General features: G+C 42.6%; 1 protein-coding gene across 1 annotated transcript in view; it reads left to right on the forward strand.

Annotated features, from left to right (window-relative positions):
- Positions 1-14,366, forward strand: part of LRP1B (LDL receptor related protein 1B) — a 2,110,020-nt gene that overhangs the window by 1,847,658 nt on the left and 247,996 nt on the right. The window contains exons 61-62 of the mRNA XM_077447755.1: positions 2,659-2,847; positions 13,913-14,061. Of these exons, the coding sequence (XP_077303881.1) occupies positions 2,659-2,847; positions 13,913-14,061 (338 nt within the window). The remainder of the gene's footprint in view (positions 1-2,658; positions 2,848-13,912; positions 14,062-14,366) is intronic.

A 14,366-nucleotide genomic window follows, 5' to 3' on the forward strand; every position in this document is an offset into this window, starting at 1 on the left:
CAAGCGAGTCTCCTTTTTTTGTCACTGACAAGAGAAGAGAAGTGTTGCTTTTCATGAGATAGAACTTTTTGCCTTTTATCATTGCTCCATTATGACAAAACAGCGGTAGGTCTGAAATGTTGTCTTTGTAGCTGATGATATTCATGCGCTGTAATAGTGCTGAGATATATCAGCGTTTTCCACTCCTAACGTCATCTAAGTTTTCAGCAGTGATTGCTTTGCTTTGTTCAGCTCAGTCCCTGGTAGGTTTATCAGAATGTGAAGTTGAGAATTTGTGTTTTGTGGATCCAACATCAAATAATCCACTTTTAGCCTTTGTACACACGGTCGGAGATTCCGCCAACCAAATCCGTCGGAGTAATTCGGACAGATTAATTACGGAAGAGGTCCGGAAGGGATGTTGCATACACACGGTCAGACTAAGTTGTCGGAAAATCTGATTGTACATAACGTGATGACGTTATTTCATTACGACGGGACTACGTTCAGGCTAGTAGCCAATAGCTTTGGTCTAGGAATTTGATCTGAGCATGCATGGCACTTTGTCCGTCGGAGTAGGCTACACATGATAGCTCCGATAGGAGCATTTTGTCGGAAAATTTTACCAGCAAGTTGGAAAACTTGGTCCGTCGGATATTCTGACGGAAACAGTCCGATGCAGACCACACACAGTCGGAATATCCGACAAAATGGTCTGATAGGAAACATTCCATCAGAATCTCCAACCGTGCGTACAAGGGCTTACAGTACATATGTCTTAAAGAGTCGTGACATACAAACTGTTGGTTTACCTTTGGGTAGATGTTGTTATGCTAAACCGGTAGCCTTTAAACTATGACCTGCGGGCCACATGTGGCCCTTTGCTTGTCTTTATCCAGCCCTTCGGGCACCATTCCATTCTACTGATACCATGGATGGGGCACCATTCCTCCCACAGACACCAATGATGGAGGACAATTCCTCCCACTGATATCAACAATAGGACACTTTTCCTGCCACTAAAACCAAGATGGGTCATTGCTTACTCCCACTGATGCCAGGACATTTTCTACTTCCTCTGGCCATACTGACCCTGTAAAGCCTGATGAACAGTAAACTGGCCCTTTATTTAGAATGTTTGGAGACCCCTGGGCAAAACCATTTCCTGGCTTCCTATATTTTATGGATTACCTAATATCTAAGATCATCGCTTTCTAGGTCCATAGTTCTGTTTCCACTCCCCTAAGGTAGCAGAATATTGGCTATAAACATGGCAGTTTTGGAATTTTCTGTTGATTGAAAAAAAAAAGACTGTTTCTTATGGTATATTTGAAGGACCCACCCCAATGTGCCAACCACTGGTTAGAGCAGCTGACATAGAGGTCACATGATCCAGAGCCCAGCCTGCCAGGTACCGATCATAATGAGTGACTGACAGCTGTCAATGATCACTGTAATGGAAGTGTGTAGTGATTGTGCTCTCAGTACTGAAACTTCAGTTGTCCATGAGAAGACAGAAGTTGGAAATGCCATGCACAAAAGTCCAGCCAGTATACAGACGGGTGAAGAAATGGCTCCAGCCTAAGTTCCTCCTGACCACACTCCACATGTTTTGTCCTATCCATGGGCTTAATAATAGAGATAACAGGGATGACTCATCATTGTTAGGAAGCCAGCAGGATTAAGCTCCTTAACAACCAATTCCTGCTGCTGACAGCAGGAACAAGTCACTGATTGTTAGGATAGTGGCAGGTTCCGGCTCCAAACATCCAATGCAAGAACGGATGCAAAAATTAACTGTTTGTCCATTTAAATCTGTTTAGGTCCAATTATGATATGAATATGAAAGAATATAGGTTTACCTCCATTTGCCCATAGGGGAGCATTGCTGTCCATTTTTTATCCATCATGGATGAATGGATGGAAAACGGACAGATGGAATGCCATTGTGAAAGGGGGCTTAATAAAGAGGTTACTCTAAAGCCCCTATACACACTAGCAGATTTTTTGCAGATTTTTTCCTTGGGATTTACCAAAACCATATAATATGAGGTCAAACTTTAGGAGTTTCAATTTGTTTGCAATCAGGCAGTCCCTTGCACTCCATGGTTTTGGTCAATCTAAAGACAAAAATCAGCAGAAAATCTGATAGTATGTATGGGGCTTTAGTGTTACTCTGCCAACAAGAGAAATGTGAACCTTTGTAAGTTAATAACAAAGTTATGTCCACGTTTGCATTACTTTTGGTACAGCCCTTATATTTATTTAATTTGTATATTCACCTGTTTGCCAGGATTTCAGCTTTAAGATCTAATGAAAAAGACAAATGGTCTAAGATGTGTAGGTAATTTGATTGTAAACATAAAATATCTGTGAAATATGTATAATGCTGTTTCATTTGGGCATTACATGAAATGCCCTCTTATGTTAAAGCCAGTTGGAATGCTTGTAGAAGTTCACCCCACAAACCTTTATCTGGGTGATTCTGTTCTTCCAACCTTGCACTTTCTTGAGCAGTATTTAAAAAAAAAAAAGATAGCGAACCTGACAGCTTGTCACAGTAATTTTTCACCAGAAGTTATGTCACAGACAGTTGTAACCGTCTGACTTTTCCATATTAAATATTTTAGTTGGCTTTCTTCCAGGCTTACACATTAATCTTTTCATTTTTGATTACAGTTCCCAACCAAGATATCCAAGGTGTGATTGCCCTGACGTTGTTCGATGACTACATCTACTGGACGGATGGGAAAACCAAGTCTCTGAGCCGTGCGCACAAAACCTCTGGGGCTGACAAAACGCTGCTACTTAACTCTTGGCATGTCATTTCTGACATTGAAGTGTACCATGCCTACAGACAACCTGATGGTGACTATAATTATGTTACATTTATGCTTTACTCAAAAAGGCACATGGTATTATTTAAAAAGTAGTATTGGGGCTCATTATCAGGACTCATTTAGACATGTTTTGAATTTTTAAATATTACTGAAGTCAATTAACCCGCCTATAGTATTAAGATGCGTTACGCATTTTGCATACGTTTTTGACATGTTTTGTGTCTTGTGTAATAATGCTTACCAGACTGTGTTGGTTTTCTATTGTTTGGATTCTTATACAATCATCTCAGCTAGTAACACTTTCCAACAACATCTCAACCATGCTGTAAGTGACATTGGGGCATTTGTTGGAGGCTTGGGGTGCAGTTGCAGCACGTTTGAAGAGCATTTACATTGACATGAATGGAGGTGTTTGGAGAGTGATATGGCCAGCAGAACATTACATGTCGGATACATTTTGGCGCAAAGAGTCTCAAATATGATGTTTCAGAGAATTTTCAACTTGGTGAGGAGCCATTGTATTGCCTTCTCACCACATGCCTAAACCCCTTGGAACCAACATAAATCTGCATTGTGAGTGGTTGCAGAGTGGCTCCATCCACTGGAATGGGTTACGCTTGACAGATGACAGGGGGCATAATTCCTACTGGCATGTGTTCACCCATAGCTGCTGCCTCTGCAGCCAAAGGAGGTAGTGGTTGGGATGGTAGTAAAATTGGGACTTAACCATGGAGTTTTCCAACCCCCCCCAACCTCACATGTAAACAAGTCCCTAGTATCTAAAGCTGAAACCAAATATATAATGTATTGCAGCTTATTAGTCCTTGGTGTGGTGGTTGCAATCATTTATTTTTTTTCAAGATTATTTTGCTTTATTCTCTTGGTAACCCTGCAAATACCACACTTCTTGTCCCTGGGTGGCTACATCCCTACTTCACTGTATCTTTGGAGGGAGCCATGGTTGTCACTGATGGCCCCCTCCATGGGTTACAAACATGTCCAGATCTCCATCTCCATTACATGGGGGAAAGGCAATTGGTTGCTTACAGAATATAACTAGGAAGGAAAATATTATTCTTTACAGCTCATGATAAGGGACAAGGACACTGCATGTCTGGCAAAGTCAACATGTATTTTTGTATTTGCTGGAAATGTTCTTAAAGTGTTACTAAACCCAGGACCTTGCATTCACTATATCAGGTCTCCCACAGTACATAGAACATGGAAATGCAATTATTTTAGTACATTTTAATTGCTAAATACTTTTTCTCATCAGCAGTATATAGCAGTCTTGTGACTTTTATCAACGTCTGGTTAAAGCTTGTAGGAGGAGTTTTCATTCTCCCCTTATTGACCTATGAGGCTGCAGGGCCCTGACCCTCTGTCTGAACAGTGCTGATTGGCCCTGTGCTGGTCACATGCACCCTCCCAAGACAACAAAAAAACTCTCTAGCAATACCCACTAAACTGAGCATGTGCAAAGTGCCCCCAAGGCTCTGTACTACCAGGAGATGGATTGGGGACTGTATAAGAAGGGGAGGATCTGTGCATACAGTATCAAAGATTAATTTTACACAATGTGCATGATTAACCCCTTAGGTTCCACAGTAAGTATAACAAGCACCCTTTACTGCATATACAGAGTGATTTTACTCTTGTGGATTTAGTAACACTTTAGCTTTAAAAAAAAGACAATGAATGCTGACAGCCCATCTAAGAACTATAAGCTGCAATGTATTGCATTTTTGTTCTTGATTTTAGCTATCTTTTATTATAAAATTAATATATATTTCAAATTTGAAATTTGAATTCCCACAGTTTTGGTTACCATTCTATTTCAAAGAATAATTATGGCCTCATAATTGGGCAGTTGCCTAAGGATTCTGAAAACCTTTTCTCCTGGCAGGAGAAAAGCAGCATAAAAAAATCAGGCCTAAAGCCACATTTTGCAAACCCATATAGGCGTGTTTAGGTACATCAAGCATTTGGACATTTGTTAATTCCATTGGCCAGAGCATTCATTTATTCTGGGTATTAAAATTAATAACTGCTTAAGTACGAAACACGTCTAAACACACCTAAACGTATTTGCAAAATGCACATTTAGGCGCATTTGTTTTATGCTATTTTTCAGCCAATTTTTCTGCTTCAAAAAGCCTGTAAATGGCTATGTATGCATGGACACATAGGCTAACATGAAGGAACATTTAGATGAAGAAAAAAAAGTCAAACTCCCTTAAAAGTCATTTTGTTGCCTAATGCGCATAAAGCCTATAAATAAAGGTGCACTTTTTTCCAATAAGGTTTTTATTAAAGTGAATTTAAGGCATCACATTTGAGAAACAAAAAACACTACACGCATAAAGAGTATACGTAGTACAATACAATGAGAACGATGTGACAAATCAATAAAATATATGGCAAAGAATAACAACTAGAAAGTAAACTAGATGATCCTGTGAACAAACAGAGTTAGGCAAGATAATATAGATGACACAGAATTGTGATCAGGTACACAAGGGATTATGCAACAGAGAGCAATACACTAGTTGGGGGGCCCGTCGAGTCTCCCATGCAGCCGTCCACCCCAACTGGGATCACACTGTGGACGTTTGAAGGGCATCAATCTCGTAAAGTGGTATATGAGGAGACTCAGTTCGGGACATGTGATAAAACATATGGAATACCTTAGATAACATAAGATCAGGGGTAGGGGAGGGGAAGTCAGCCTCAGGGAATGTCAAGAAGGAGGAAAGAAGGGGGCATAAAGAGGATGGAAAGGGGATGAAACGGTGTGTGAACACAGGGGGCTCATTGCGTAGGAAAGACATTAGTCTAACAGAGGTCCACCAAGGGGAATATCAGGATGCATTTCTAATTAAGTATGAGTGGGGGTATTGGTGCGTGATAGAGAGGTTCGAAAATGTATCCAACAGGCCCATTTATTTGAGAATTGTTCATGTTTGTCATGTGCTTGATGGATTAGTCTCTCCAGTTCTTCTATTCTATCCATCTGCCGGAGCCATTCCTCAAAGGATGGAGGAGTATCGGAGCGCCAATGACGTGGAATGCATTGTGTGGCTGCGTTTATCAAATGTGGGACTATTGAGGATTTATAAGTTTTATATGAGAGTGGGGTGTGGTGTAACAGGTATTGTGCCGGGGAGAACGCTGGCTGATAAGTCGTGATTCCAACTATTGTATCATGAATTTTCTTCCAAAAGGGTTGAAGTGTAGGGCATTCCCACCAAATATGCAAGAAATTTCCTACTGGGGCATTACAGCGCCAGCATGCAGGTGGAACATCAGGGAATATTTTGTGGATCTTATCGGGAGTGCGGTACCATCTAGAATAGATTTTGTAGCGATTCTCTTGCGTGGAAACGTTGATGGACCGTTTGTGAATGTGATCATAGACGCTCTCCCATTGTTGGGTAGACAACGTGGTTTGTAAATCTGATTCCCACTGTTGTATAATGGGGCTCTGCAATGTGGGTTTGGAGTTCAGTAATTTGACAATAGTTGAAATCACATGTTTTTGTGGTTCTGAACAGAGGCAAAGGGATTCAAACGGAGTTGGGGTAGTGGTCCATCGTGATAACGGCCTGATAGATGTAAGGAAGTGCCGAAGCTGGAGAAAAGTAAAGAAATTGAAGCGAAATTCAGGGAATTTTTCGATCATAGCAGGAAATGATAATATTTTCCCCCGATCAAAAAATTGGTAAGCTCTGTAAGTGTTGTCCTGAAGGACTTCACCAGATATATGCGCGACAAGTCCCGGAGGGAAGTCAGGATTTGAGGAAAGGGGAGTTAGCGGGCCCTGCGGCGCATTGATTTGAAGAGATCTGCACGTTTGGTTAAAGGCTTTAATAGTGGGACCTATTAAGGGATGCATGGAGCAAGATGTCGGGATGGTTTGCTTTGTAATCCATGGCAGGTGGGATACAGGGAACGGAGCAAATTCTTGTTCCACTGCAGTCCACACTTTATCTTTGCGATGTATATGCCAGTTCACAACCCTTGCAAGCAGAGTGGCATTGTAGTAAGTGTGAAGATCTGGCACACCCAGACCTCCGCATGACTTAGGGAGAATGAGTTTGGCCCAACTCAATCGTGGGGAACGATGTGACCAGAGAAAATTTCTACACATTGTTTTATATGAGCGAAAAAACGCTTTAGGGATTGTGATAGGAATGGCCTGTAGCAAATATAGAAACTTAGGGAGGACAGTCATTTTTCGAATGGCTATTCTGCCAAACCAAGAGAAGGAGCCTCCATGCCATTTTTGGAGATCTGCTTGGAGCCGATTGAGAGCAGGGGCAAAATTCAGGTCATATAACCGCGAAAGGTCGGAGGGGATTTTGACACCCAAGTACATGAGCGCCTCCTTTTCCCATGAAAAGGGAAAATTGAGGCGGCACTGTGATACTATATGGTCAGGTAAAGACACATTTAAGGCCTTTGATTTGTTGAAATAAATTTTTAGATTAGAAATCATAGAGAATGCATCAAGGTCCTTCAATAGGTTTGGAAGAGTCGTAATCGGGTTAGAAAGATAAAGCATAATGTCGTCAGCGTAAGCCGCAATTTTGTATTGATTGTTTTTAATACTAACTCCTTGAATGGAGGGATTTTCTCTAATCATGCGGAGAAAGGGTTCTAGGGTGAGGACAAAGATGATCGGGGAAAGTGGGCATCCCTGACGTGTACCATTAGTGATGGAGAAGGCGTTCGATAGGCGGCCATTCACTCGTATACGAGCGGTGGGGGAGGAGTATAACAACGATATCATATGAATCAATCTGTCGGGTATACCGATGTGTTGTAAAACCGCTAACATGTAGTCCCACGCCACCCTATCGAACGCCTTCTCAGCATCCAATGATAAAAAGAAACCTTTGTTCTGTGAGGTGGTTAACCAATGATGAAGATTAATGGTCTTAGTGGTATTGTCCCTGGCTTCCCTTCCAGGGACAAAACCCACCTGATCTGGTGACACAAGATTTGAAAGCAGGGGTAAAATACGGTTTGCAAGGATCTTAGCATATAGTTTAATATCTACATTGAGTAGGGATATGGGACGGTAATTTGGAATTAGGGTTTCATCTTTGCCAGGCTTAGGGATCAAGGTAATATGTGCTTGTAGCAGGTCAGTAGCGGCATGTGTATGAGGGGAAAGATTATTAAAGGTATGAAGGAAATGTGGCATTAGTACATCCGCAAATGTTTTATAATATGCTGTGGATAGGCCATCTGGGCCTGGGCTTTTGCCTGTTTTAAGTTGTTGAAGGGCGAGGAGGATTTCTTCCTTAGACAGGGGGGAATCCAGCACTGTCCGATCTATAGTCTCGATAGGGGGTGGGGAGAATTTAGATAAAAACTCCCGTATCCGTTCCGACCTATCTCCCCTTGCCTCTGCCGAAGACTGTTGCGGAAGATTATATAAGGCACTGAAATATTGCACAAAATGTTCCGCAATAGTGTCAGCTTCTATGATGGATTCCCCTTGGGGGGTCACTATTCTATGTATATTGTGTTTAGCTTTTCTGGTCTGTAAGGCCCTCGCCAAGAATTTACCGGCCTTATTTCCAAATTCATAGAAAAACTTCCGGGATAAGGCAAATTTACGGCGTAGATTCTTTTGGATTTCTTCCAGGAGAAGCTCCCTGGCAGCAACTAGATCTTTAAGGTGCGTGTCGGCTAAAGAGCGTTTATGTAGGCGTTCGAGAGAATGGATGCGCGCGTACAAAGAGTCTAGAAAAGCTTTTTTGCATCTATGCCGTTTAGCTGCTAGGGAGATGAATACACCGCGTATCACGCATTTGTGCGCTGCCCGAACTGATGCGGGCGGCGTATCGAGATTAGAGTTGTCCGAGAAATATTGCCGAAGACATTCCCGTATTTTTACTGTATTTTCCGAGTCTAGCAAGAGAGAGTCATCAAGTCGCCATACCGTAGATCTAGGGCTGCCCTGTACGAATTTAAGGGTAATTGTGATGGGATTATGATCAGAGATCAACATTGGCTCTATTGTGGCTTGGGACAAACAGTGAATGTCCGCCTGTGAAAGGAAGAAGTGGTCAATTCTGGAGTATTTAGAGTGTGGAGAAGAGAAAAAAGTAAAGTCTTTCACGTTCGGATGAAGAGTGCGCCATGTGTCATGGAGGGAAAGGATTTGCAGTTGAGATTTAATATCCCTCAGGGCGGAGGATTTCAAACAGGTTGTGCCATTGGAAGTGTCGAGAGTGGGAGATAAAGGGACATTAAAGTCTCCTCCCAGAAGGAGGATGCCTGACTGAAAAGAGGTGAGAATGGCCAGGGTTTCCCTAAAGAAGGACACTTGTTTGGAGTTGGGGGCATAGATGTTAGCTACGGTGATGGGACGATTATGAGCATGTCCTTTAATGAATAGGTATCTCCCCTGTGGGTCTCTTAAGATATCAGTAATGATAATGGGGCACGATCTCGAAATTAAAATAGAGACACCTTTGGATTTGCTTTGGTCAGTGGTCGCGTGATACACAATGGGGAAGTGGTAGTTATGAAGTTTGGGAATGGCGTCGGTTCTGAAATGTGTTTCTTGCAGAAGGGCTATGTGTGCTTTTGCCCTTCGCAAAGTATATGACAGTCTGGATCTTTTTTCCGGAATGTTTAGGCCTCTGACGTTTAGAGAATAGAGTTTAATGGTTGGTGGAGGAGGGACTTGTATGGGGAGGTTACCGTCAAGGGGGGTTGAGGCTGAGATGTTTAGAGAAGGCGTATAGAGGGGTTACGAGTAGGAACAGGAGAAGAGATCAGATAGGATAGAAGGTAGTGAGGGTGTAGAGGGAAGTGGAGGGGAAGATATGCCAAGAAGGTAGAACTTTTCACTGGGGGGAGGGTATGAAGGTCACGGGTTCAGTGACACAAATTGCACTAGATTGTTGGGCGTAGAGAGGGAACACACACCCAAAAGTGAATACCCACTCAATACCGCCTCAACTGGGGGGTTGGTTGTCACCAAGTCCAACAGAGGACTAAAAAATATAAACCGTAATATATATAGTAACTCCGTCTACCAAGACTATAGAGCAGGGGAGGCTGTTGAGGAGTTTTAGTATTGATGGGAAGATAATGAAATATACGTAACCCATAATGAGACATAGCATGAATACGATCAACAAAAGATTTAAGTGCACAAATCTAAGAAAAGGGTTCAACTCATTGCAAATAAACATATAATGAGAATCAAATGTCAAGTTAAGTTGAAATCTCCTGAAGGTAAGACTCTAAAGTCAGTACCATAACTGCAGAAGCTGACATAGGAGGAGTACCTCAAAAACGTAATATAAAACATCATAAAACATATGAGTAACAAATAGAGTATGAGCTAATGAGCTAATGTGAGGCAGATATCCTGTGAGAAGGAGACCCTCTGTTAGAGCTAAAATCATGTATAACAGTTATCTCAGAACAGATCAAAAAAAAAAGAAAAAGAAAAACGTCTGTAGTTTTTGCCAGGTATATGAGGAGTAGAGCAGCCTCTGAAACAACAGCATAGGGTCAAAAATCTTATTTTCTCCACCTCAGAGCCCGCTTGATACCGACCATCCGTGCTAAAGGAGAGTCATGCATTGTTGGTAAAACGTATGAGGCTGCCGGTAGCAAATAACTGTATTGAGCCGTAACGAGGGGTTGTGGGAGGTAAACAGGTGCTATACACAATCAGATAGTACATACCGCAATCCCGGATTTCAAACGAGTGTAGCAGCAGTTAAAGGAGAGGCCATGACGCGGAAGGATATTAGAGACAAATAAAATTTAACAGAATGACAGACAACATTCTCCTGGACAGGGAAGGCAGACCCATGAAGTAACAGGAACGGATTCCAGAATCCATGCCGCGTGGAGATCTGGTGCAGGCTGGGAAATGTAGTCCTAACTCGTCCTGCGCTTCCTATAGCGTAGATACCGAACTGGTGCAAGTAAAATCGGACTGAGGAACCGAAGGTAGGTAAAAGAACAGTACCAAAATAAGAGAACGTAAAACTAGGGAGAGATTTGGAAAAATAGAGCAAGCACTCACGGGTTCCAGGTAGTTCGTTAAACCGACACTATGATAACTGCAGGGTTCAAAGCGCGAAAATGAACATGGGAGTAATACCTCAGAGCTGCGAGTGAACGCTACCGATCGCAGCTAGGTAAATGCATACCTCACATCAGTAATCTCTCCTTGCTCTGCGCGATCTAGGAGACGCGGAGGGACTGTGCTCCCTTGGAGGATTTTCAGAATGACGTGGTGTACGAGCCATCACAGGTGATGGTGACCTGCGCCTACGATATCCTGCCTCTTGAGCGTCCATAAGCTCAGATTGGTACTTCTCAGATCTTCCATGGAGCGGGCGAAAATTGGAGTACCAGTTAGGGACTTCCACCAGTGGAATCCCCAGGGTTAGGCAGAAGGAAGGTAGATCCTCAGGGACTCTGAGGTGAGCTGAACGTCCCAGGTTGGAGGCAGTGAGGCAAAAAGGAAATTTCCACTTGTACACTATGTTCCTATTCCGCAGCACTTCCAACAGAGGTTTAAGTTCTCTTCTGTGTTGCAGGGTAATCCCTGAGAGATCCTGAAAGATCTGTATGGGGTTAGTTTCATACATCACGCGCTGTTTAACTCTGGCTCCTCTTAAAATTTCTTCCTTCAGTTGGTAGCTGATTAGACAACAAACAATGTCTCGAGGGGGATCGTTGTCTCTGCCTTTAGGTCTTAAGGCTCTGTGGATTCGTTCCATTTCTATCGCTGTTTGTGGAGGTCTATCCAGTACATTATTGAAGATGGAGGTAACTGCTATAGGGATTTGATCCCCTTCAATGGATTCCGGGAGGCCACGGACACGTAGGTTGTGCCGTCTCCCCCTGTTGTCTAAATCCTCCAAATGCCTTTGCATGTCCCTCATCTGAAGTGTATGGCCATCAATTTTCCTTGTGGACTTGCGAAGTATGAGATCATGGTGATCTGAAGTCTTCTCCACTTGCAGAACACGATCAGAAAGAGCTCTGATGTCCACCCTTAAATCTGCAATGGCCGCCGAAAGGGTGTCCTTGATGTCTGAGGCAATTAGTTTTAGATCTTGCATACTGATATGTGCCGATGGGTTAACATCAGGGAGTATCTGACCACAGGGATTCGTGTTGTGAACGTTCCCGAGTCCGGCATCAGTCAGAATGACGTCCTCTCTCCGAGGAGAGCGAGCGGGTCTCCCTTGTGAGGAGTTTTGGCGGGCCGGCGCCATGTTTCCCCTTTGGGAGCGGAACATCTCCGGTATTTGTTGGCTGAGACTCCCGGAATTACTGCGTGGCGAGCGGGATCGTGAGGTAGAGGATGATCTGGAAGCTGTTCCCATCTTTCGTATTGATGATGTAGGGAAGGAACACCTCTGTAGACAGTAGTTTTCGTCTCGGCAAACGGAGCTGAGCAGTTACACGTCCGCCATTGAGCTCAGTCAGGCCACGCCCCCAAAGGTGCACTTTTTTACATGTATATTTCTAAAAAGACTGCACTTGCTTTGGGCAGCCTGCATCAAAATGCATGTAACAAAAGTTTAAATTGAAGCATCACACCACTGCTAAGAGTTCCAGATACAATATTCATTCCAATAAAAGTCAGGGTGATCATCCAAAGAGTGTGCAATGTGTTTCAGGGATTCAAACTTTTATCATGGCTTGATTGAAAACACTGTTAATGGACTAGAATTAAAGGCCACTGGTTATTTCTTCCCGTGTAATTACAAGCACAGGCCTTGTAAGAAGCTGGTTTGGAAGCCTAAAAATGCATGGTAAACTTACAAAATCACTTATATCATAGGACATCCTTATTGTGAAAATGCCACACTACATGGACAAATGTTTGGCGACACCTGACCATTACATCCATATGAGCTTGTTTGAAATCACATTAAAAATCCATGGCCATTAATAAGGTGCAGAAGTAACAACCTGCACTGTTTTTGGAAGGGTTTCCACAAGATTTTGAAGTGCATCTTCCAACATACTGGAAAATGTCTGCAGGACCCAATTAGAAAAATAGCCTTATGCCATGTATACATGACCGGACTTTTCGATGGACTAGGTCCAACCGTCTTTCCGACGGACTTTTGCCAGAGTTCTGGTGGACTTTCTGAATGGACGGACTTGGACACACAATCACACCAAAGTCAGACTGATTCAAATGTGATGACATACGACCGAACTAGAATAAGGAAGTTCATAGCCAGTAGCCAATAGCTGCTCTAGCTTCGGTTTTTGTCCGTCGGATTAGCATACACATGAATGGATTTCTCGGTCCGGCGGAGTGCCAGCGGGAAAATTTAAAACATGTTCTATTTCTAAAGTCTGCCGGATTTTTGGCAAGCAAAGGTCTGAAGGAGCCCATACACAATCAAATTGTCCAATGGACTCGTTCCGTCGGACCTCTGCTGTCAAAAAGTCCGGTCATGTGTACGCAGCATAAAAAAGACAACAGCTTTGGTTGGGAGAAGAAGACTGGCATTCTTGGCAATCCTTTTGAGAAGGGTCCTCAATGTTCTAATTACATAGGAGAAAATCAAGATCAGCTGGGTTGGCATTCAGCAGAAATCTTCTCCATTCTCCTGTTTTGAAAAGTTTTCTAATTCCGAGTCCTAATTAACTATACATGTACAACCACACAATAATGCTGTCACATCACCGTTCTCTGGAATAAAACAATCAACGTACTTGCAGCAGTTAGAGAATTTAATTAAGTGCTTAAATATGAATGAATTGTTTTCTGTTGTAATCTGTAACCCAGCTGTAATCTTTCATTTCCTGGTGTAAGGAGAGAGCAGGTAAGCCTCATTTGTATTCACGCAGATTCGGCGGATGGCTTCTTAAATAGCTTTTTATGTAGTGTGAGAGTGCTGCTCTGTTATCGCTAGATCATACTTACCATTTTATTAACGACTAGATACATGTCCTTGTCATAATGCGCCCTGCGTAATTCTTTATTGGGTCCCTCTTCTGTTTAAATCGCCTTATTAAAGAATTCAATTAACTTTATACACGTTGAAAAGTGATATATTGTACCATTGTCTTTTTAGTGCCTGACCACCCTTGTAAAATTAACAACGGGGACTGCAGCCACTTATGCCTGTTATCTCCTTACAAGTCACACACCTGTGCCTGCCCCACTAATTTTTACCTCGCCGAAGACAATAAGACGTGCCTATCCAATTGTACCGCTAGCCAGGTAAGTGCTGGATAAAGTGTCATGGAAAAAAACGTTCTTGATTTATTTCCTGTTTTTTATAAAGCTGACCTGTCGCCAGACTCACCACAAATAGTATAGTAAATATGTCTGAGCAGACACAAAAAATCATCTAAAGTCTATTTAAAGCCCAGTTTTGGATAAAGCAGGAAATGGTTAAGATCCCATATTTTATCTTCTATTTGTTTTCTCATCGATGTCCAGTCCTGTAAACACAACTGGAAGTGGGAGAAAAACTCTCCAAGCTGGTAAACTCCCCCTTAGTTGTCACCAGAATAAGTGTTCCC

This window comes from Lithobates pipiens, unplaced genomic scaffold (genome assembly GCF_037356315.1).
Source record: "Lithobates pipiens isolate NorthernLeopardFrog02 unplaced genomic scaffold, aLitPip1_a1.2 Scaffold_22, whole genome shotgun sequence".
NCBI lineage: Eukaryota > Metazoa > Chordata > Amphibia > Anura > Ranidae > Lithobates > Lithobates pipiens.